Source organism: Strigops habroptila, chromosome 1 (assembly GCF_004027225.2).
Source record: "Strigops habroptila isolate Jane chromosome 1, bStrHab1.2.pri, whole genome shotgun sequence".
Lineage (NCBI taxonomy): Eukaryota > Metazoa > Chordata > Aves > Psittaciformes > Psittacidae > Strigops > Strigops habroptila.
Window position 1 is genome coordinate 130,395,089 of NC_044277.2, and position 25,896 is coordinate 130,420,984.

The 25,896-nt window shown below is 40.1% G+C and overlaps 1 protein-coding gene across 2 annotated transcripts in view; it reads right to left on the reverse strand.

Moving 5' to 3' along the window:
• Window positions 1-25,896, reverse strand: part of RAPGEF5 (Rap guanine nucleotide exchange factor 5) — a 163,642-nt gene that overhangs the window by 29,228 nt on the left and 108,518 nt on the right. For both annotated transcript variants that reach the window (XM_030486562.1, XM_030486553.1), the window contains exons 12-16: window positions 7,298-7,376; window positions 5,504-5,648; window positions 3,511-3,608; window positions 2,723-2,753; window positions 1,712-1,790 (exon numbers count right to left, since the gene is read on the reverse strand). In XM_030486562.1, coding sequence (XP_030342422.1) covers window positions 1,712-1,790; window positions 2,723-2,753; window positions 3,511-3,608; window positions 5,504-5,648; window positions 7,298-7,376 — 432 coding nt within the window. The remainder of the gene's footprint in view (window positions 1-1,711; window positions 1,791-2,722; window positions 2,754-3,510; window positions 3,609-5,503; window positions 5,649-7,297; window positions 7,377-25,896) is intronic.

Here is a 25,896-nt window from a genome sequence, read left to right on the forward strand (position 1 = left end):
AGACAGTAAATCAGATGCTCATCTTATGGCAGATTCTCTCTTCAGAATGGATATAACTCATGAAAAGATAGAGACATCAAGTTGCACTCTAAATTACTAGGTAGAATAATAAATTTTTAAAAATCTGATAGGAATATTTGGACTCCACATGCAGCGTGCAACACAACTTGCTTACAGTGAATTTGACTGAAATCTCCTCCTCTCTGTCATTTGGGACGGGATGATGACAGCAATGTTCATTTATATCCTTTGTTTAACATTGAACTAAACCAAACCACAGGTCAGGTCCTCAGGCACAACCATCATCCTGATTCTCCCAAAGCCTGTTCCCCCATGCACCTTTCCAACATCCTATCTGCAGTACCTAATGCTATGGTACCAGGAGCCTGTGCTGCTCATCTGAGGTGCAGTAGGAGGAAGCAGCCATGAGGTGCGAGTCGCCCTGATAATGCTTACATTAAGGGATAAAATGCCTTTGGTCAAGAGGCATGGTGCAGCTTGGACAGGCCCATCCTCTAAAAGCACCATTGGTTGGCAGCACTCCACCACACCAACTTGGATGTCTACCCTCAGATGTCTACCTGTATCTCCTCTCCCAGTTCCAGGTTTGCTACTTCATCCCCTCAATCCCACCATCTTCCTTGGCTCATGTTCTCAAGGAGTGAAATAAAAACAATTTAACCCAGTCAGGGCTGGCCTTTCTGGGTCCTGCCTTTCCTGTCCTCATGGCCATGCTGTCTGTCCCCTCTCTGGTGCCAGTATGCTTCCCTTCCCATTCATCCATGAGCTGTGTCCAATTTTTGAAGAAGAATGAGTGTGGGTGTTCTCATCTGGAAATAACAATTTTAGAAGCAGCTTTGATAACACAAACCTCAAACAATACTTGAAGCAGAGACAGAGGATACCTATCAGCAACCTGTATTGTGTGGAAAGACTTTGCATTGAAGAAGCTCAGTTTATATTCTGTCACAAATGAGCACTAAAAATATACTGGCTCCAAATGAACTTCCGGAGTTTTGTTCCCAGTGAGAAACAAAGAGATGTTGTCAAAAGGCAAGAATTCCAGGTAGGAGGTCCTTCTGCCTGTTCTCTGCTTGTGTATATATAGTTATCCTCCCCTCTGCCTCCTCTCCTGTAAAGGCATTACAGGGGGGTAACAACTTACTATGTTACTGCATTAGTAGCGATGGAAAGGAAATTACATTTTGAAATGGTTGACATTAAAGTGAAGTGGCACCTTGCACTCTGTGTGGGAAGTTTTCAAGGAGAGAAGAACTAAGGTAGGTTCCCAGAGTTAGCAGATTCTGGCCGATTTCACATGACAAGCTTATTCATTCACCTTTCACAACCAACATCTACGTCAAGAGACTGAGGGCACGAACTGGAGCAGGAATAATGCCTGGTGGATGGGCTGCCAGCACTCCTGGGAGGCACGCAGCTCAGCTACAGGGCTGCTGGATGAACCAGACAGGGCAAAACCCCCTTGAGATACCAAGTCACCCCTGCAAAGTAGGATACTGAGATACTGTCAAATCCCTGCAAAGTAGGAGGCAGGAAGCTAACTTTACACAGTCAAATCTTTCTTCTTTTGTAGCCCTAAGGTCCTGTTCAGAAGCTGTATGCCAGTTAAAAAAAATTACATTATGGGCAGCCCTTGAGAAACAATTCCCCAGTTTTGGAGGTTTTCCTCCACTCTTTCAATCATACTTACTTTCTTCTGTTTCATTCATGGTTCCTCTGTGCTGCAGCCAGTTCTCCTTTAGACTGAACTGGTGGAAAAAGGTTTTATTCTGTAAGGGAGTGGGGGAGGGAAAAAAAAAAAAAAGTGACTCTTTGCATCCCTGCCCTTTACAAAGCAGTAATTCCCAGAACACAGTATTCAGCTTATATGTCTGGCCTAAAAGGTTTCTGTATAGGAAATCCACTCACTCTTTCTTGGATCAGTAAACTGGGAGTTGCCTCACTAAATAATGGCCAAGGTGGGATTTTGTTTTGGAGGAAGCAGGACATTCCAAGTCTAAGCAGCCTGCATATTTCAAGGTTCTCTCTAGTCATGTTCAGAGCCCATTTCTTATATACACCTACATACATTTTCTACGTACCAATCAGCCTATTTAGCAATTTCACTACAATCTCATGTTTTGCCTTCCACATTTCCACAGCAACATTTTAAGCTTATTACACACTTCAGCTTCAGCCCCGTAGATTTGACGAGCACAGCAATTCACCTCTGTGCAGTTTGTACACCAACTTTCTCCTTCTGCATCTTTCCCCTCTGGTTACATAGACAGATTCATGTTCCTCTCTTTCTTTCTCTGTCCCTGTCACAACAAATGCCCCCTTCGCTCTGTCTACTTGACATCCATGTCAATGCATGTGCTCTGCCTGGTTTGCCCAGGTTGCTACATCTCTCCAGCCCAGGGGCGGACTTGCTCCCAGGCCTCTCCTGAATTCTGACATCTCAGAGCACCATGTTAAGGTGCTAATACTGTCACAGTCACTGCAGGTTAGCTCACATAGCTGATATCCAGGCTGCAATGGCAAGAAAGAAACATTCATTACTCAACATTGCAGGTCTAACCCCACTGATGTATCCTGTCATGTTTTTGGCCACCAGTCACTTTCAGTGGAGAAGCCAAGAAAAGAGAGAGAAGGGGGCAGAGGGGAAAAAAGGTGAGATAGTAAGTTATCTTTCAACCAGCAACAATCAGGTTTGTGTTACCTTTCGGTGAGGTGAATACTCATCTACAGTGCTGAAACAAAAAGGAAAAGATTATTCTTTCCAGCCAAAGCTTAGAAAAGGAAGTTTTAGCTATTATAAAGTTTACAACATCAGAAAGTTTTTAATAATAAATAGTCACCACAGACTGGCTGCAGAGCTCCCCCAGGGAAAGCTAAGGGTGTCTGGCTCAGCCAGAAACCTTTTCTGTGACTCGCACAATGGATGTAGTGAAAAGCAATGCTGCCAGCCTGTGAGCTGCCAGAGAATATGGACACAGCTCAGGTCCCCGGGGTAAGCAGCCAGGGTCACTCTCAGGGACACGGCTCTTTCCACTTCCCCAATGACAAACCATGGAAACAAACTCCATTTGTTTGAAAAAATTGCCAAGGAAATATCTTTTACAAAACCCATCATTGTTAGTAAAATAATAACCCCAAGACGACTATTGCAAGAGATTTGCTTCTCAGTATCGCAGATTGCAGAGAGAGAATGAGAATGAAGGTACTATCTGAAGTCACAGACTCAGCTTCTGAGGGAAATTTTGCCAGCTTTTCCTCAAAGTACTGCTCTACTTGCAAGTCATCCCAACCAAAATTGATGGGAGTAACTGTTGAAACACACACCACCCAACAAACATCAGAGAAGACTGAATAGTCTAGCTTTAAAGAAGAGATTGTTTATAAAAATGAATACAGTACTTGCTTTACTGAACTTTAGCAAGATGACAACAAAAATAAATTACACTGTAAGTAAAAGGAGACTTGATCACAAATATAATCAATACTTACTGACGACGATGCATCCCCAGTATCTTCTGAAATTCTTTCAGGTCCTTCTCAAGAATCGGATATTCATACACATCATCTAACACATTCCTGTATATCGTCTACAAAATAAAACAGTATCTGCAAACATCTGATAACTCAAATATAAATCTAAGGCACCACATCAGTGGTATAAATCAATTCAGGCACTAGCCTGCTAAAACAAATTTCATCACTATATTTATGCAAGGGCCATAAGGACAGAATGTTCCTGTTAAAATTTCTAGACTGGTCCATATTCAGCTTGCCCTTGGAGAAACACTCTTTAAATGATCACCAAGCAAGAAGGCAAAATGTTGACACTCTTTTGTCTATGCGCATAAAGATTTAAAACACTTGTTGCTGTTACATGAAATGTGAGTTAGGTCAGAAGAAAACATTTTGAAGCTAGAGAACAGACCACACCATGCTCATCTATCCAAAATGATTACAAACAGGTTCATTTTATTAAGACTTTTAAAATGGAGAATGTTCTCCTTCACTTTTCCTTATGTTTGCATGTATTTTAAATTGAGTTGATGTCTCTCAGAAACAAGTAACAACATAATCCTAGATGTAAGCCAATAAATAAATAAATAAACCCTACTTAATTTAGGGGGAAGCATTATCTGAATGTCATCAATCAGGAACCTCAGTTAAATGTGAAAGACACTACCTCAAACAAAAGGTAAATAAACTGAATCAGTTGTCATGATTGAAATTGTAGGAAGTATTTTCTCTATACTTTTTCAGAATCTGTGCATAGATCCTTCTCCTTCCCTTCCACAAAAATGAGGATCATATGTATGAGCTGAGTCATCAGGTTTGCTTTGGTCCAATTAACACACCTACATTCATAAAGTTCAGCATGAATGATTCTGGCTTACAATCCTACATATTGTTTTTGCACGTCTAACTTCAACCATCATTTACATTACTGCTGTTTAATATTGCACAGAAGCCTCAAGCAGAGAAATTGTGTGACAATACACAGTTACACTTCCCGGCCAGAAAAGACAAGCCCCATAACCTTAACTGCTGGATGGAAAGATGCCCCCTTTCCAGTACAACACTACACATCTAGTGCCAAACAGCAAAAATCCTAAGGTCGCTGCTTCCATATGCAGTGAGTCCTACTCCAAAACCAAAACAATACCAAAAAAATGAAGCTCAAGACTTTCTCCAAATTAAGTTCAATATTTCATCCCTTTGTCTTGAGTGAAAGACTGAAAAGAACAGTTGCAGACAAAGAGTCTCATCAGAAAAGGTGGAAGATCCTGCAAAGTCTCCTAAAATACTTTCATCTTTGAAGCAGCAAGGGGAAAACAAACAAACAATCCCCAGAAAACAACCAAAAATCCCCAACCAGGTGGATCCTCAGTCAGTGATGACATGGCTATCTGGAAATTTAAAGCAGAATTATAAAAACTTTTGGAACTCATTCAGAAAGATCAGAAAATCCTTTCTATTAAATAAGGACATAATTTCATTTATTAAAAATACATAAAGCTGTGCTCCTCTCCATGTACACCTGAAAAACACTGTGGAATAGCGTTTCACTCCTCAAAGTAGCATCTCTTACAAGGACATCAAAACTCTTTCTTCATCTGTGACCCTGTGGATACTGACTGCAGCCCCTCTTTTGGCAGACATGACCAGTGTGTCCAAGGAACCTCCACATCTTCATAATTTTATTTCTCACCTTCCTAACTTCTCTCATTTTCTAGAAAGCATGGAGTTCTATAAGTTTCATATCCGAAAGCAATGGTTTTGACATTGAATGTATAGACATTACAGGTCTTCTGTTTAAACTGACTATCTGTAAGGCTTTCAAGGAAGATATGTAAATAATTTTATATTCTAGATTTTGTGGATAAGATTTAAGTATGAAAAATTATGCTTTATAGATTTGGTTGTTGGGGCTTTTTAGACACAGTATGTTAACTAAACAGTGCTGAAGTGCATCATAAATTATTACCTTTAAAAATTGTTTTAAATGCTCATCTTCGTGTAACCAGTCTTTGTAGAGAGAAGTCCACTGTGACACCAAATGCAAGACTTTTCGTTTCCTACAGGACACATCGGAGTCGTCTTCTTTCCCTTGGTGGTTCTTAGCACAATAGGTACAGCAGGTTAAGGAACAAATAATAAGGTCTCACTGAAACTTAAAAAATTAAGTGGTGAAAAGACTTTGCAATCATCTCACTTGCTAGTGAAAGATTTTTTTTCACTACACTGCTCAGTTTAAAATGTTTTATCTTATCTGAAGCTTTAGGAGTTTCACCAACTTTTTGGAATGAAATTCTCAGTAATAGAAATGTCAGTTCATCTTCTGTGCCAACAGGATTTTTCTCCTTTATAGATTAGAGAGGCGAGTCTATAAAAGCAAAATCAATTCAAAAGAAATTACACAATGTTGAGTCATATCTTTTCTGCAGAACTGGGAATGAACCTTTGTCCTGCACACTGGTGCCAACATGAATGTCTGTGGGAAAGAGAGCAATGCATCATTAACAACAACAAAAATCCCAGGCAGAGGAAGTCAATTTCTTTTTCCCTGCACAAATTATACTATCTGAAGAAATAACACTATTAAAATAATTTAAAAGAAGAAGTGAAAGAATCTATTTCCATCATTGTTCTCTATTCACAAAGGAGTAGCACTAAATGACAGAAGATACCCACTTCACACATTGTTCCTGTCCCTTCGCTATTCTTTCATTAGGTAAAAAGATTATGTTTTCACTACAAAAGGTAAAGAGGAAAAAAAGAAAAGGAAAAAAAAAAGGCAAATTCATTTTATAGCTACAAGTTCATTCAAACAATGCTCCATAGTGTATGGAAGTAATTGGAAATACAAGAAAAAAAATCTTTTATCGCAGAATGACTTAAGACTTATACAGCATCCCATGATAAAAGGAGTAGAGATTGTAAAATACTTATTCTCCATTTTTTTCTTCACATATTCTGAAATGCATTACACAGATATAGGTATTCTAAGAATTGACATATAGGTCTGGATAGGTTTTAACCCCACTTTAAATGTTACTCTTTAACAGTTATAAAGGTTTATTTATCTTTAAACAAAATCAGCAGACATAAAATTGCATTGTTGCTATGAGTTAGGTGTCTTTCAATACATCTTTCAAGCATTCTTGTGAAGTAAGTATGCACATATGCAAATGTGTGTGTTTGGATGCAGGTTTATTCAGAGGCACCTTTAACTTTGTATATTTCTTGGTATCTATCTAGCACTAAACTGATTTACAGCAATTTAATCTCACCACCTCTTGTCCTGTCTGGCATCAATATGGGTAAAGATACTTCTCTTCCTCCCATTCCTATTTAGGTACCTGAAAGACTGCCCAATTTGTAGTTTCCCCCCTTTTTTTTTCCCAGTAAAACAATCCCAATTCTTTCAATCCTTCTTTGTAGGTCTTTTTTTCTAGGATACAGGTAATTCCAATTGCTCTCTTCTGAGGCTTCTCCTATTTGTTCATGCATTTCTTAGGGTGTGATGCCAAAATCTTAGGTGCAGTCCACTTCTAAGCATGCCATAGTAAATATTCAACAACTATTATCTTTTCTCACCATTTTTACATGCAACCCAAAAATAATTAAATAGGTTGTATTTCAATAACATCAATATTCAAAGAGGAAAACTAATTATCCCAGGCATGCAATTTACTACATTTGATATAAGGTTTGACAATAGATAAACCTAGCTGTAAGTGTGTGACCCTCGTTAATGCAACACTTAATAAAAGGATATTGCCTCAGAAGTGCCTGGCACAAGTCATCGGTCGTCATGAAGACTGTGTACGTGAGAAGGAAGTCATCCAGGAGAGTTTCTGCAGAGAAAGATAAAAAAGCCCAAGGGACAATACATTAGTGAGAGAAGGAACAGTGTATCTACTTGTGTTAGTGTACATGGCAGGAATAGCACACCCCTCCTTCCCCAAAAAAACAAAAAGGTCCAGAGCATATAGAACACATCAAACTTCAAGTTTCAAACAATTAACAGTATGTTACCACTGCAGAGATCAGATCCTTTATTTAACAAGCACATCTCCACTTCTCAAAGAACCAACAAGTACAACTATGCACACAATAATCCACAGTTTAGGAATCAGAGTCCAGAGAAAGAGTCACAAACACCACTTGGCTCTGCTGCATGAAAAGCAACTTTTTCACCATCTAAGTTGTTATGGAAATTCAGAAGAAAAGCTTTTAGTAATAAGAGAGAGAAAACTGTGGTAGCCATGTACTGTGATTAACATCTACACCCAGTAGCTGAGAACCATAAAATAGATTGAAATCTTTAGCTGGTTAGTCTTGTGGGCATCACTGTAAGTGCTAATAAGTTTTCTCTAAGGTTTATTTAATTACATTATGGGAGGTTTTTTTCTCCACCTGGTTTCTATCAGTGTTACAAAAATGGGCTGAAGATACTTGCTAACAGACCATCGCTACTCATCACAGTTGTAGCACCTCAGGTTGTCAGGAGAAACAGCGCTGCCAATTTGGAGCTCTCTGTAACTTTCTCATTCCTCATTCCTATGCTACATCAGTTTTAGGATTTTTCCAAACCTTTACTGCATATAGCAGGAGGCTGGAAGACTGGGTTTGATCAGGATGAAGGGCTCAGCGGTACTCTTACGATGATCTTCATCAACCCAGTGGCAGAGCAGAAATAAGACAGATTTTCCTGGAGGTGTGCAGCAAAACGATAAGGGCCAACCACCAGAGATTGCACCAAAGGAAAATTTGTCTAAATACAAGGGTTTGGGGTGTTTACCTCCTGTGAAGAGGGTCAACCACCAGGACAGGTTGTACAGACAGACTGTAGAACCTCCAACATCAGATATATTCAGGGCTTGCCTGGGCAAAGCTCTGAGCATCTTGGTCTTATTAGACCTGCTTCAAGGAGGGTTTGGACCAGATGCCTTCACAGATCCTTTCCAACTAAATTATTCTACAATTCTTAAACAAATTTGCTTCCAATTTTATTAAACTACTTATATATGATGTATGATCTAGGAATGAATTTTTATTTGGTTCACAAACAAAATCTTTAGTTTTCTTCAAACAGACAAGAGAATTATATTAGTCTTTTTAACCCCAAAACAAGAATGTTTGTGTTAGTATTTTTTTCTTCCCAAAATGGTAATATTTTCCTCAAGTTTTGTGGAGTTCCTGCTCACTGTATTTCTTTGAATTCCAGCAGATATACTGTGTTCCCTTTAACTAGAAGACAGGTTTGCATCGGCTGCTTTCTCAGAAAACAATAGCAGTACTTATTCCAGCTATATAGCAGAGCAAAAAAATGCTTTGCCAGTATAACTAGTTGTTACTGGTTAGTATCAATTACTCAGTTGTGATTTAAGTGGTGGATTTACAACTGTAAAGACTACAACTACAAGTAATACCTCAAATGAGAAAGATAAGGTTGAGCCCTGATTTCTGTATCCTGATGTTCTCACTATTTGTTTGCAATTTGTTCCAGTCCAAGCTAGTCCTCGCGTACGAGTGTGCAACTGAGAGCATCCCAGAAGCTTTTCACGCCAAGGCTGCAATTTCACAATAATTTAGACCAATTTCAGTTACAGCTGCCTTGGACGTCCTCGTCAGTGAATTATTGACCCCATAGCTGCAGTGTAGGATGGCAATAAGATTTCATCTGCACATCATTCAAAACCAGATATTATGGAGATGTCACATGGATGGATAGCTAATGACATCCCACCCTGTGAGCATGGGATTCAAAATACCTCCATTGTCTTTAAAAGAAAAACAAATCTAGCTAGATCAATGCATTTAACACAGCTGGTCTAGAAAGAGTCCTGACCCAAAGACAAACAGCTAAACCCCTTTACATTCAGGACCCAAACAATTACATTCTTTATATTTCACCAACACTTAAAAATGGTGGAAAGTATTAGCTCTGCATAAAAAGAAGATTTTGTTTCAGTAAATGAAAAGACATTGTGAACAGCTTGTTCTCGATCTGAAAGGTCATCTATTCATTCGGTTGCACATCTTTTGGATGATACAATGCAGTTATTAAAGTTGGAGGTTTCACAAACATTTATTTGGAAATGGCTGATCTTCGAGTCAACAACCACATTTTAGTTCTTCACTAAACGGTGCGACTGTGCAGTGATCCTCATGAAGTCAGAGCTATTTACAATAGATTATTTCCCCAACTTCCTGTATAGGTGTTATCTGAGTTTCAGCAATACATAGCCATGCATTCAGAAAAGAAACTGAGTACTAGCTGAGCAAAACTGCGATGCTTTTATCAATGAACTTCTGCAACTGATTTTTTTTCTTTTTCTTCTAAATGCAGATGAAATGCTACGAAGAAAAGTTCATAAATTATGATTTCTGTAGCTTATATATAGGCTAGATCTCTTCAAATTGTCCCTGAACTTGCTTAGAAATTTAAACCCGGAAGGTATGTTTTGAATAAAAAAAGTCTGGATTCTACATGTGGTCCATTAATAGCATCACTCACCCGTTAAATTACTTTAACAAGTAAGCGATGAAAGTGCTTTTGCTAGATTAAATTTTGCTAGATAAAAAAAGGGTATCTATTACCAGACATTACCTAAAGACTTTACAATAATATTCATATTTTCAAATGCCTGCGCTAGCTTGTAGATATTTTCATGAAGTCCTACTGTTCACTGTAACTATCTTTTGTATTTTCTTCCTAAATACACTGTAATTTAAAATCATTCCAGAATGGTTTTTCATGCCATAGAAAGGACTCAAAACCTGAGGGTGTACTGATTCTTCAAATGTAATTTGTTCAAAACAAACAATTGCACACTTCTCAGATACTTTTGGACATTAATACATGTCCACAAATAGTCATTTACGGGTTTTAAGCCACAAACAGAGAGAAAGGCAAAGCATGAGAGAATTTATTCACAGCAAGTTATTAATTCTGTTACTAACGGCCACTAAGAGCAGTAAATTTGAATGAGGAAGGGCTCCAAGTGTACAACTTGGGCTGATAACAAGTCTTTATAGGGTTCTTCTGTTTCATCACAGTTGATTTAAGAATTAAAGAAGAAAAAAAGGCAATTCATTCAAATCATTAATTATTTACAGTGCACCACGCCCCTGCTTTTAAATATCACTGTGTCCCAGTTTCTGCATTAACTTGCGACCATCTTCCTCATTATTCCCATAGAAAAACTTCCTTTTCTCTTTGCAGCAAACAGGGAGAATAAAATGCATAGTAATAGTTGGAAAAGAAAAGCTCCCATTGGAAGGGAAGTCTTTGTGCCTGTGAAGTTATGCTACTTTTTTTTTTTTAATTCCTCTCCTTCATGAATTTTTTATTTAATCATTTTCTTCTAGCCATCAATCTAATTTTTCTTTGTTCCTCACAATTTTCTTTTATTTGGCTAAGCAATTATTACAAAGTATGCAGTTAGCTTGTAGCTATGGAATATTTCATTTCAAAGACAATTTCAAGCATTTTAAAGCTTCATAAGGACATGTAACAGAACCAGCATGATTCCAATGGGCTCTTGTTCTTGCAGTATTTTGGGGGCAGCCCTAGGCAATAATCTCACCACACCAAATGTGTGCAAGTACCATAGGCATAAAAATAATAAAGAAGCAGGCACTGTGCTTGTTTGTCATTAAATAATCAATCTGTGCCGGGTTCTGCTGAGACAGTTTCTCATGGTCTGTGTGTGTCCCCTCCTTTCGCCAGGTGATATAAGACAGCATGGACACCAGCTTTACTGGCAGCAGTTTTACCGGGAGCAGTGAGTACAGCTCTGCCTACTTTTCTGCCATGTACAAGTCCTTCTGCAAGATAACATTCAGGGTAGCTGAGAGATGGAAAGACCAGTATATAGATATGCGATGTTCTCACGCACATGAAACACCGAGGGAACATCTGTTTTCAGCTGGTAACTAAAGGACCCTAAAAGAGGGTAGATTTAGATTAGATATCAGGAAGAAGTTCTTCACTATGAGGGTGGTGAGACATTGGAACAGGTTGCCTGAGAAGCTGTGGCTGCCCCATCCCTGGCAGTGTTCAAGGCCAGGTCGGATGGGGCTTTGAGCATCCTGGTCTTAGTGGAAGGTGCCCCTGCCCGTGGTAGAGTGGTTGGAACTAGATGGTCTTTAAGGTCTCTTCCAACCCATACTATTCTATAGCCCAGGAATACATCTACATGAGAAGTTGCAAGTGTATTGCATGTGTAAGGTGATGATGATGACAGCAAACAGTAACTATGCATGTATTTGGTGGGGAAGGAGGATCTAGAGTCCCAGAGACAGTAAAGAGTCATATATTTGGATAAACAATACATCATATATTTCCATGTACTAAAAAAAATCCAGAGGATTCCCTGCTGCTTTCCATGTGCCCACTTACCTCTCTAACCAGATCATACCCTTCCTCTGAGAGGGCAACTCTGCAAATATTAACTCAATGTGATGGCACAATTGTAAATGCCAGGTGGGTAGAATGGGTTTCTTACATGTGATTATATACCAAATTTAATTTTTCAATGATCTTTTTTTTCTCCCTTCTCCACTCTTTTCTCTAGACAGGGTATCAATTACCAAACCTTAGTTCAGGAATGAATACAGATCTGTAGTAAGAAATTGTCCGTGACGTACATTTAACAAATCAGGACAGGCAGTACACTTCATGGTGTTGCTACATCTAACACCTGTGAGCTTTTCTCAAACTTGAGCATTTTCTTAAACTACCACAGTGGTACAAAGCCATCAGTGTAGCAGTCTCACATTAATAACTTCTTACATAAACACGAAAAGAGACAATTTAAATGAAAGGTCTTTGTCAAATGGAGCAAAAAGTTAAATTCTTTTTATTAAACATATTTGAGAACAGTTTCTGAAAAGCAAATATTTCAGTTTAGGTGTCACACAGAATGAGTAAAGAAGGAAAAGTAGGGAAATATTCCAGTGTTAGAGAGATACACCTCTCTAACTACCCACCAGGCAATTTGTATGTCCACATATTATATATTGGTATGCGTGTGCACCAACCAGTGTCTTTAAGCCATCACAGCTAAAACAATAGATCATTCTGAATACAGTTTGATCTATTGAACATCTTTGTAATGTTCAATAGATCAAACTGTATTCAGAACATACCTATTGCTCTATTGCTAATATTAGACACCCTGCCCAGCTACGCCAGATATAATTATTCCTAATGCCAGTCCTGAGTCATTAATCCCTTTATACCCACAAGAAGAGATAACCTGAAGACAAATTCCAGTTTGTCCTGGTTTTCTGATCACCCTGTTACATCCTGAATAGCTTTTGTAACCAGGGTTTTAAATATGCAGTGCATCAATATTTTTTCTTATAATTACACGGTTTACAAAAGATAACTTCCTATATACAGAGGAGTAGAAAAACACGAGACTCTATATTCCTTAATCTACAGATCTTCTATGTCACATACTGTGAGCTGGGGAGAGGGTACTGATAGTGAAATCTGCTAAATTGCAAAGAAAAACAACTAATCTGTTTGGGTTTTTTAAACGTATCACCATTCTGAACCCAAATCTCTTCACTTTGCACAGTACAAATCCATTGTGAATGGCTGTGCAAGAATTACAGAAAGATTTAAGGGTTTTTCAGGCTTGTATTCCACACTAAATCGGATTATAAGAAAATATAGATAAAGTACTGGAATGCAAGTCTTTTTCCACTTTATGCAAAGTAGCTGCTCAGCTTTCTCCAAGAACTTGCTGGAGAAGGCCAAACCTGTATGGAGATCGGGGGGGGGGGGGAAGGAAAAAAAGAGAAAATAAAAAGATTGCCTGAATGAACAAGCCACTGGAATTCACAATTAACTCATAAGTTAAAACTATTCTTATGGCAATTTTGTAGTGCCAGTTTGGCAACCCTCACTCATGCTACACAGCAGTTGTGATTTTCACTATGATTGAGAGAATTAAACTGAGTAAAAGGATGAAAATACATGTATTGAATTAAAAATATTACTCTCTAAACTCTCTGTTTTCAAAGCCAAGGAAATCACTAATGCTGTTACTGCTCATTTATCCTTCAGAAACATACCAAATAGAAGGAGATCATAAGATCTTCTTCATCCTAAAGCATGTTAGAACCTGAGCATAATGTATTGGTGGGCAGCATGTAGGAACTCCAGCAGCATGAAACGTGAATGGGAGTAACATACACATTTTTCAAACGTCAATGCAAAATCTGAGGTTTTTGGTTAATGAGATCTCTTTAGCGTTACTAAAGAAGGGAAGGGGTTGAGAAAGAACAAGTCTGAGAAACAGATGTATTTTAGACAACATACAACAAATTCTAAAGCTCTTTAGCTACATCATTCACCTTTTGTGATTATGGCAAAGATGACAGGGTGACCATATGGTCAGCTCCTGACATCCCCCTATGTTAATACACTTACCAGCAATAGCCAGAATTCCAAATTTAAAAATCACCAACGACTTCAAAATTTGCTCTCATTTACGTTCACTGCATCATCCCTACCTTGCAGGACCAGCCACTTCTCTCTAACATTTAGTGAGGCTCATCGTCCAGAGTAATTTTGGGAGGAAAATAATACCCAAAATGCAACTGAATCCTTTGGGGTTTTTATCTTCCTGTGCATGACTGAAAAACTGGGCTCAATGATGGTAATGTACCTTGTGACTTCAAAGCACACACTGGAAATAATTTTTTTAAAGGCAACATTCACTGATGGGGTTAGCAACCGACTGCTCAGAAATAGTTAAAACTTGCATTTCTCACAGTCATCAAGAAAAGCAGCCCTATGAGATGGGGCTACAGCTGGGCAAACTGACAGATGAGCTCCCTTCGCCTGAGTAAAATGGATGCTCATTACTTACTATTCTATAGGGAATAGACATTTTCTTCTATTTTAAATATTCACTCACCGCGTTCAAATTAAACTAAATGAGGGCTATAGCAAAGCATTATCAAGTTTTTCAGCCTCTCAGTGCTGAAAGCTCTTAAGCTTGATAAATTCTTGTCACCCCTCTTACTCCTTTCTATAAAATGAGAAAAATTATAATCACACCTCAAGGCAGACACTGCTACATGTATATTTCTTGAATGTTTTGATTCAGATAATACTATGCAATGCTCTGAAACCTTTCAGGAATGCAAACGCAGGTCCAGAGACTTGTAGTTGTAATCAGAAAATTGCTTGTTCTGCAGAAATGGAAAAACGATTTGAGGGCAACTCTTTTCAGAGATAGGAGATCCTCAACAATCTGTAATTCCACAGCCATTTACTAAAAATGTCAGGATGTCTTCAAGTACAAACAGTAAATGCAAATTGCTATCATTACTATCTGATCCAGCAAGGTACTGCTCATGTCTGAGAGAGTGCTGAGTGGCCCCGGATCTCCCTTGTACTCAGCAGATGGCAATGGCACTCAGGACCTTGCAGGATTAGCCCTTAATTCAATATCAAATCCTCTAATAATGCTATGCCACCATGGACACAGCATGAAGCAAAAAAAAAAAAAAACAAAAAAGAAAATTACATTGAGCAAGAAAGGTCAATGGAAAAAAGAACATCGATAAATAATGTGCCGCTAATGTATTAAAACAATTACAGTAGTTATGTCATCTAACCACTGAAGCACTGAGAAATCAATGCACAAAGGAATAAAGAGCAAGTCATTTATTTCTGGCATTAGGTTAGAAAAAGAAAATATATAAGGGCAAGATATTTAACCTGTACAACCAGATTTTTTATTAGAGCATGAAAGTCAAAACTAGGAATAATTTCTAAGGTCATCTCCCAGAAATTTCTGGCAGAATTTTAACATCTGCAGAATGAATCAAACACATTCTGTCTGGTAAGGTCAAAGATCCTTCTCAAGTTGCATTCCAGTTGCTCCTATCGCATGTATTGGAGCAGTTCCTTATTTTGTTTGAGGGACAGAAAGCCCTGAGAAACCACAGGCAGAGAGCAAATGTCAAACTTGTCAAGCTTTAATGAGGCACTCATTTTTCCACACAGAAATCTGAAGCTCTTTTTTTTTTCCCCAGGTAGAAGGAAGCCCTAGTGATTAATGCGCAGCTATAATGATAGGGGTTATTTGAAATTATTGGACAAATCTACCATGCCTTTTACATTTTGAAGTATCAGAAATATTGCCTATAGCAGTCCCTCTAAGATTTTAACTTTTTGTTTAAAAAAAGAAGCCCTTGACTACTGCAAATAAAACACTCCTTCCATGCAGTGAAACCTCACTCGACAGTAAACCGAGGTATTTTAACACACACATGAAGTCCTCACACAAGCCTCATTGCAAGAGGCAGCCACTCCTTGCTTGCATCAGGCATCTTCCAAAGTACTTCAGGAGAAAAACCCATCCTCTCTTTCCATCGATTGCTTAAAATAAGCCAGCCAAGCCAGGATTGCCTGGAGCAGCAGGACAAAAGATAAAAGATTTAATGGTTCCCTTTCATCCTTCTGCCTGGGGTCCAGCTGTGTTACGGGGCAGAAAACATGGACATGCAGCAGTATGGATCTGCTGCTGGTCTGACCTCATGGGATTTCACCTCCAGCATGCACACAGCCTGGCACTCCAGTCACTAGTGCGTCAAAGCTGTATGAGCAAGTGCAAGGCAAGTTTCTACTTTTCTGCTTCTGTCTTGCACCTGGATGGACTTCTTTGCATCCCTGCCATCACCTTCTTCTCCAGGCACGCAAACAGATGCAATGCTCTCCAGCTCGGACCCCTTAATGGCATGCCTTCCAGGTGCCACCAAGAGCTGCCACTGCCTCAGCAGGCCCAGTAAGACCTTTTGTTGCCTGATGGCAGCACAGTCATCATGCACAGCCATTCTCCAACAACAGACAGCAGCACACAAGAAGGGGCTACATCACCTGCCCCCTCTGTCCCTGCAAGCCTGGTCCTACCAACTGGGTGCTCACAGCTGCTCAAGCCTTTTCCGAGGTCCATAGCTCAGCACAAATTTGAGTCTTTAAAAGTAGACTAAACATTTGGCTTTCAAGTTCAGCATGTCTTTCTCACTGCTGAAATGGAATATCTATCCCTAGGAAACAGTAATCTTCAAATCTAATATTATATATAAATATAAAAATATCATTGTATCTTCAAAAAAGGATTTAGAGTTCTTCATTTCTAGGTCTTCAACTTAAGATACTTTAAAAAAGCCTACTTTTCAGTGACATTTCTGAGAACGTGAATTAAAATTTTCTATTTGCAACCCCAAAATAGCATATATATATAAAAAAATAAAATAAATCTTAATTGGCATTACTTTCAAATAAATTAAGACTATTAGCCCCAAAAGTTTTAACTTCAGTACCTAATGACAGGCTCCAAAATCCACTATATTTGGACAACATCCAGTCCAGCAGATTATGACAACTGTAGTGCAGTGACCAGAATACATTCCACACTGGTACATAATATGGATAAAGAACAGGTCAAACCACACGTGGCAATGCCACATCTAAAGCTCTGCAGGTCAGGTGCAATGTCTAGACTCAGTGTGCAGTGCTATCCCCATCACCTGCTGCTGCTATCTGCGTTCCATACCAACCAGAGGGATAGGTCCCTTAAGGGAACAGAAATGTATAGATCTGCATTGTGTATTTTTAAAAGTGTTTAGCAAGAAGCTTTGATCTATTATTCTCCCTCTACAAAGCAGCAAGGGGAAATTTCTTTGTGCTTCGGCCCGGGGAAGGAGATATAAGAAGAATGTTGCTTGCCCCTGGGAACCAAATTATCATAAATATGCTAAGCAGTGCAAGCTCCCCAACATGTGGCACTGGAGCATGTGCAGTAAACATTAGAGAGGCTCTTCAGGGAAGCCTACCACAACAAAGCCTCCACTGGCAAAACGCTCCTGGCTTCTGTAGATTTGGCAGAACTGCCTACAAAGGGAATGATGGCATTTTCATCTGAGCAAGAACTGTTGGATATGGTCCAAATCTCTGTGTAAGATGGCAATAACATGCACTAGACTAACTTACAGACCACGCACTTCTTCCAGCACATGGAAGAGAAACGCATTGGGTCAAGTGGTGGGACATTTTTGGTGCATTGGGTTGCACAGATTAGGTTAGGGTCTTGCATATGCAGCTGCGGCCCACTGCCATGTAACCTCAGAAGCAGCGACTACTCACTTGCCAGCATCTTCTGACATATGGAGGCAAAAGACCCAGCAAAGGTGCTGCATGGCTGCAACATGTTACAAGCTCTGCTGGGCAGGGGGCAAGGAGGAGGAGGCAATACATCTTGCAAACCCCACAGGAGACCCAGACAGGCGTTAGCATTATAGTGACATACTGCAATGTCACTGCAGTGCTGAAGGATGCCACTTCCAGCATTTTGCCCCAGGGTATACAGTACTTGAAGCTGATGGGCACATGCTTCTCAGACATCTCTGAACTATTTAACTTATGCAATATCTGAACACCTACCACACAGAGCAGAAACCTCCTTGTACTGGCAGGAGAGACACAACACCCAAAAGAACCCAAAAACCAACCAGGGCCATAGCTGCATTTTACATTTCCATACCTGCCTTCCTCCTCGCTTGCCGGGACATAAAACCAGAATGGGCATCAGAGCACTCATAAAGCAGCTGCATTTTGCTTTGTCATGTGGTGAATGGGTTCCAAAAAAAACCTGACGAGTTTCGTGACGGTGGCGTTAATACACAAAGTTACATTAACTGTAGACTTATTTACACGACATATGTCCTTAAATTATGAGCCTGAAATTGTACTTGCTATACTGAGACACCCAAATCATTCCAGTGACAGGTTAACATGTAATTAAAGGCAGCTTTTCTCATTATTACAACTTAATGGAAGACAGCAATAAAAAAAATGCCTTGTACATAGCCTGTGTATGTATTAAGAACATCTAACAACTTCAAACTATTGGGTTTGTAAGTACAACCCTGTATTGACAGCAGAATGAAAGAAATAACACAGTTTAAAGACCACACAGGGGTAAGACATGAGGAAAAGACATTATCCAGAGTTCAGCTGCTTGTATTAACTCATCTGCATGGGCATATTTCTCTGTGGCATATTTCCCTGTGGCAGCAGAACCGTGTTCTTGTGCAAGGACCTTCGACTGCTTGCAATACACAGTAGTTCCACCTTATACTTTTGAGAAAGAGCACCTTTATTTTGATAATTTTCAAACTATTTTCACTTATCAGGGAGCTCAGCGTTAGATCCTTGATTCAGCTGTACCATAATTACTCAGGGATTTTATTTGATGGCCTTGCTTACTCCAGTTAAATAAAGTGGAGATATTCAGCAATTACTGGCTGAAAGCTCTGTGGGGTAATTTTCTAAAGGTATATATTCACTTTTGCCATTATTTAGTGTTATTTATTGATTTAGTCACAAAAAATAAATGAAGAATACAACTGTCAGATAGGTGTAACTTTGGACTGGCATAGTCCAGCTTTCTTCGTTTGTATCTTTATTTCCCAAGTCTTATGAGATACTGTATCTTTCATGCTCACACTGGACAGCATCTAATGAAAGAGATGCATTCTCTATCTTGTAAGAAGTGTTTGTTCAGTTTTTACCCCTTCATCAACACTGCCAGCTGTTCCTCAGACTTCCACAGGGCAGGCACAGAGGAATCTCCTTGGCTGAGATGTAAACCCCACCCTTCTGCACAAGCATATGCAAATCCAGTGCAGCATTTAGGATAAAGGTAAAAAAAAAAAAAAATCACAAAGTGCAGTAATAGATAGGACACTGTATTGAACTGGGCCTCGTGGCTCATCTACTCCATGATGATGTTTCACCACTACACATAACAACATCCAGCTGTGACTAGCACTTGCTGCCATCTTTCATTTCTATAGCTCTTTAAGGCCATAAGTGCCAGCACAGTTTCTATAATACATGCTTTATTTTTCCAGTGTACAGAGAAAGAGAAGAAGATGCAGGCTCAGCAGAGGCGAGAGGTACCTGCCAGGGCTGAGACTACAAACCCAGTGTCCTCACTCCCATTCTGTTCAACTCTCTGCAACCCCACACAGATAATACCAGCACATTTGGCCTCCTGCCAGTGAGGCAAACACCACCAAATGTGAGATTCAGATGGTGATCCCACTGTGAATCACCCTTCCCTATCAAATTGCCAAACTCTCTTCAAATTGAATAGGCTAACAACAGCATACTTTCTACTTCAGAATTTCTTCTTCTTTCTTGTTCCTCAAAGGAAAATGGCTTTTGCAACTGAACCGTTGGCCCAACTGTCTGTCAATCTTCCTCTCCCTTAGCCCTGTAACCTTCGAATCTGTTGACAAATTTCAACCACATTTGAGACAGCGCAGCAAATTCTCAAAGACACTATATTCCTATAAGTAATGGGAATAAGGGCATCTGTAGAAGAGAGGGAAACTGTCTCACTGAAGTAAAGGCTGCCATTAAGCACAGCTACATTTGTAGAGTTAAAATAGCTTAGCCAAAGGAGATGCCGAGATAGTGCCTCAAGCTGCCGTTGGTAGGTCTAGGGTTTTTTTGGTTAAAAGAGACAATCTTAAACACTGGATCTACTAGTGTCACTGAGATACCCTCCTTATTTGAAATTCTGCAAACACTGTCCACACCCAGTTTCTCTAACAAGGCCTTCCTGTCACTGCTGTTCCTGTCTCTCTGCTGCGCCAGGTTGCTGAGTCTTCTCTTGGTGGACACTACAAATTCTAGGGCAGAGCAATGTCTCTTACTCTGTGTTTGCATAGCACCAGTCACACACTGTGGCTTCTGAGTGCCTCTATATATGTAAAATGATAACTCATTATCTTTCCGCATTTGTTACTGCAAATAAGGGTTTGGGTTTCTTTTTTTCATTAAACTGTTTTGCTTATTCAGTTAGTCTTTAAGGCCAATTACAAAAACCCATTTTTAGTTTTTTTCTTACTAAGAAGCAGTATCCTTTCTATATCATCCCTGGCTAGTCTATGGAGAATTATCAATTACATGATGACAGTCTCAAACTGCAACCACTTGTCCATGGCTGCAGCCCAGCAGACACTCCTGCTGGTGCAACACCTCCTACAGCTTCTTTCAGGTTACAAAATTGTAAGCCTTTTTCACTAAAGAGTGCCTGTCAGAGAAGGTAGCAAAGCATCCTAAAGGAAGACTCCATGGATTACGTACCAGACTTCAGCTAGCTAAATACTCCCTATATAAGAACATATATTTAAAAGCAATTTTCCAAATCAGTTTTTAGAAACGCATCACCAATTACAGTAAATATATAGAAGCTGGAATCTATTCCATTAGGAGCTGCTGTTTTAAAGACACAGCAGCCCACATCCCAGAAGAACAAGGAAGTATAATATTCAAGCTCATTTAATCACTGTATCCAATTACAAGGAGAAATAAATCATCACACACATGCCTAAGTCTGAATTTTAAAAAGTAAATAAATCATGAGTAGTCAAGCCAAACGCTGTGCATCTCTGGATTCACAGATTAGCATGGGAAGTGGTGCATTCACTTCTCATTTGAAATGAGAACATTCAAAAACTATTAACAACATCTAATTATTTTAAGGTAGTTCAAAACCTGCCCTTTTTTTGTTCAGTTTGGAACCTGGTCATACAGAGCTGCCATTCTCTGCTGTAGATAACACAATCCTGTCAAATATTGAACTTCAGCAGACTTGTATATGGTCTAATGACAGCCTTTGCTATTCTCTCTGCCTTGATTCATACCCAGGACTCCCCCAGGTAACAGGGATTCAGAAGAGGAGCTGGCCTTCTTGCTAACGCTACAAATAGCAGCACTTTGGGCAACTGCTCCTGCCCTTTGCTGTAAAATCCCTCATCACAGACATACATGACCGTCCCTTCTAGGAGTATCTCAATGCTCTCCATCTGTCAAGAAAACCCAATACAGCCGTTCCTTGCAAAGCTGGTGGCATTTTCATGCTTTTTAGACACTTTTAGAAAAATGTCATTAAAGATTTATTATTCTTCATAATCAAGAACATAGTTGTAACTTCCCAAATTGCATCTTACTAACCTTGATTCCCTGAACAAATTCCAATCCTCTAAACTGAGATGTTAAATCAAATGCCCTGTGGCCCATCTGCATGTAAAACCCTTCACCTGAGTAGGGAGATCATTCTCATTAATACTAACACAATCTGTATGCACACATCAAAGAAAAATAAATAAAATGTTCAAAACATTTACATAAGCTGCACAAGCAACCGCTAAGACGTACCAAAACATATCACACTGGAGACCATAACAAACATTGCCTCAACCCAGTGACACCACCCCAGTACAGACCTCAGGGAAATGCTTTCTTGCTGCTTTGCAACAGAAGAGAAATATTTGGGAGAGTACTGAAGGTCTGGAGAACACATGGGAGGGACGCAGCTTCAGCTGGAAGAGACCCTCCCCAGCCTATAGGTTTAGACTTAGCTTGCCCAAAATGCCAAGGTTTCCCAACTGCCCACATCCCAAAATCTCCTTATGTGTGCTTTGGGGCTTCAGCCCACAGTAAATCTCAGGAGTCCAGGGGGCCCCACAACGGCAATGTGATGGATGTGTGAGCCCCCCACGGTCTCACACCACCCTGGGGAAGGGATCCCTGGCCACTGAGCAACCTCGCTGGGCAGAGCACACAACCCCAGCACAGATGCCACCTTCAAAGCATTTGCAAGCTGTGTGTGGCCCAAAAGCCTTACATGGCTCCTACAAGGAGAGCAAGGAGAGAGCACACAGCTTCCGTTTGCTTCCAGGCCCTTCTCGGGGGGACATCCCTTCTCTCAGTTGGAGGAAGAGGACAGCGGGGAGCCTGCAGCACTGACAGGGCTGCTTCCTCGCAGTCAGGCTGGCCTCGAGCAGGCCAGAGGTCTGCATCTGTTTGCCTGTCATAAGAGAAGAATCTGTAGTCACCTTAATAGGCAAAATGTTTGCATTTGCTTGTTATTGGTGTTTTCCATGCTTTGGGGCAATGCTGCATGCTCACTGCTGCTTTAAGACTGAGTGAAAAACCTCTTGACAAAAGGGATCTGACAAATGCTATTTGTTTGCGGTTGTTTTTCACCATTGTTTGTTTGCTTCCAGCTTGTCGCTGTGCATCCCCCATGATGTACTAACAGTAACAACAAACAAAATCCCATGGACAAGGCTTCTATCGGGGAGGGGAATGAAAGCCAACAAGGGTTTCATTATTGTACTGATGCTGGGGCTCTGAATTCACAACTGGGAAAGAACAAAGCCAGTATCTGGCTTTCTGATTTTAGCTGTGGTGGTTCTTAGAGAGTTCAACTAGCCCTAAATCCTAAGTGGAGGTGGGGAGGGATAAAGAAAGGCTGCTTGGGGAATTGGCAGACCCTTGTGGGTGGGAGGAGGGATGATGACAGGAAGGGGATTCAGGGTGCAGAAAAAAGGAAAGAAATTGAAAAGCAGTAGAAGATGAGGTATAAATGCCTCCAGCACTCCCAGGTCAGATAGCATGATTTCTCCATGATTACATCCCTGATTCTGGCAATTTATATTTCCATCAAAGCTCAAGTTCAAGCAAAGGAATAAAATCACAGTTCATCCCAAATGTTGTCACGAGAAAGTCAAAGGTTTTTATTATTAGCTTGCATCAAAATTAGATCCATCAACACTGTCACTTTATTTACATTGATCTATTTTCCCTGTCCTCTCACCCCAGAATGTTTTTGAGCTCAGCGTCCTTGAAAACAAGCCATCACATTTTCACTTCAGAGTACTGATTTCGTTTCGGAAGGATCTCACAAGCTTTTCTGAACTGAGACAAGGTCATCTCATGATCTCAGCCTGGCTCAGGAGACAGTGATATGAGCTGCTGTCACAGTTACAATTCACATTGGTATTTTTCACCTTGTCTAAAAGATGGGACAAGCAATTTACTTTATTGCAGTAACTGATGCTATTCCGAAAAGCTCTTTCTGCCAGAACCAGCTATACTCTGTGAAGGTAACTGACATCTCACAAGAAACCTTTGGCTGTCAAAGTGCTGTAATTCTACTCCAATTTCAATCTCTGAAAGGATCAAAATTGACATTAAAAAAACCAAGCAGGATTGTCTCCAATGCCAACCACATGTACCCTCCTAAAAGGTCTTATATACCCTAACCGATACTAAACTGGATCAAGCCTTTCTTTCAAAAAAGTGACAGCAATTTAAAGCCTGCATTACGGGCTTACTGATTGCAGTTAATGCATGAAGCTTCTGAATTTATGCCAAGCACAATCTGCTCCATTATCTTCTTTTTAGACAGTTCCGTCCGCTCTCATAAAAATATTCCTACTACAACCATCTATTTCTACATCCAACAGCCAGCCTCCTGACTCGCCCACTAGAATTGAAAGCTAGCAAGATAACACAAACCACAGCGGAATCCCCTGCCAAATTCATTCAGCACACAGCAAACCCAGCCTTCAGTAGCTGCTGCCACAGCTGCTCTTTCCCCTCTTATTTCCTCAGACATGACAGAGAAGGCACCAGCCAGCATTAGGGCAAGGCAGAGCCAAGCTCCACTGCACTTAGTAATCCAGTGTTGGCACCAGTTTGCCAATGCCATAGGCAGGCTTTCTCAAGCAATTGAGTTTACTCAGCTACACAGCAAGCAGAGGAGTTTGGTGCTGTAATGCAGCTCAGGGTTCGGAGATACAAGGGAAGTCTTAAGAGCCCATAGGAAGCCTCATCAGGCACTACACATCAGCAAACAGGCAGAAATCTATTACAATTAATTGTTCACAAATAGGTCTTCTGTGGTGGCTTTTTGTTCTTAATTTCCTTGGGTGTGCTCCGAGTACAAGGATTTACAGAAAATGGTAAGGTGGGAAAGAAAATAACTGTTTCAGCACACTATACAATGAAGTGTCACCTAATGGTAGTAACAGGCAGCATGACCGGGAGCTTAGCAAAGTGATTGTAACTAGTTTGGCTATAGCCAAAACAAGGCCCATTCTTGCTCATAAAAAGACCAAGGCTGCTACTTTCATAATACCGTGAAACCGTTTGAACTCAGGGCATGTTAAGAAGGATTGCGGGGGAAGGAGGAATTAACAGCATGAGAGTAAATTTAGTTCACAAGGGGGAAAAAAGCAGCTTTGAAGAACAGATTTCTTTCAGATTCTTAATACACAACCTCAAAGCACAGGTCTTCAGTGAATCCATCCTTCCACCCTGCAGTCAGGGAATGAACACGCTCTTTATGTTCCTCAGATAATGTTAATCTCACAAGAAAATCATTGTATTATAGCAACTTTGAGCACTGGAAACACTGGAATTCAAACCCTGAAGACACTGCATGAACTGTATTCTTGGACTCAAAGATGCAGCAAGTATGTGAACATACAGTTTTATGTTTTCAGCATTCTTACATAAAAACTCCCTCACTCTGTGAAAGTTTCCTTCCAAAAAAGTCTGAATTCAGACCACCATTTTCAAGTTTTATAACCTTACAGAGAGTCTGTGCTTGGGAAGGAGTGCTTTGTTGTATCCTAAGAACAAGCTTTCAACTTAATAGCCATCGCTTAATAGCCATAGCTAAGTGCTAATAGCTACACAGAAGTTATTAATGGACAAATACCCCTACTTATGCCAGCAGGTGGTGAATCTGTGTTGTGGAAAAGCAACACAAAAAGGAGAGCACTAAAGACAGCATCCAGTTTTTCAAGACTCTAAAGATCAAGATAGGATAGTAGAAAGCCTTAAGGACAAAGGAAAGGAAAACAAGGCTTAGTGGTGAGAATGAGGAAATACCCAGGAAATATGGGAGATCCATGGTGAAGGACACCACAGTTGGGGTTCCTGAAGGACTGCATCGTCTGTGGCTCCCATTGAAGGAACAGGACCTGCAGAGACTTTCTAAGAAGCAGACAACACTGATATTTCAGTTTTTCATTTCCAGTTCCTACTCTTATAGTTAACTGACCTGCCAACCCACATATCATCTGCTGCTATTCCTCTTTCTCTGCTCCCTTACAAATCAGGTCTCACTTTTCCTCTACTAGAAACAGCAGCTTTGAGATAACTCTATGTTTTATAATTAATCAGCTTCAATGAGCCACATCCTGGGAAAACATGAAGACAGAGCTGAGAGCATCTAGAAAGTTGTGCCACCTTCACACTTGGTGGTTTGATCCCACTGCTGCAGGGGAATGGATCTCCTGGAGACAGAAGTCAGTAAGAGTTACCACAATTTAGGCACATTTCAGAATTTGGCTATGACTTTTTGCTAAGCTGATGTTGACTACCTTTGCCTTTGACGTTCTTATGGCTCACTAGAACCAATATCACACTAGCTGCAATAGAATAGACCTGGCCTGCTTCATCTCCAGACC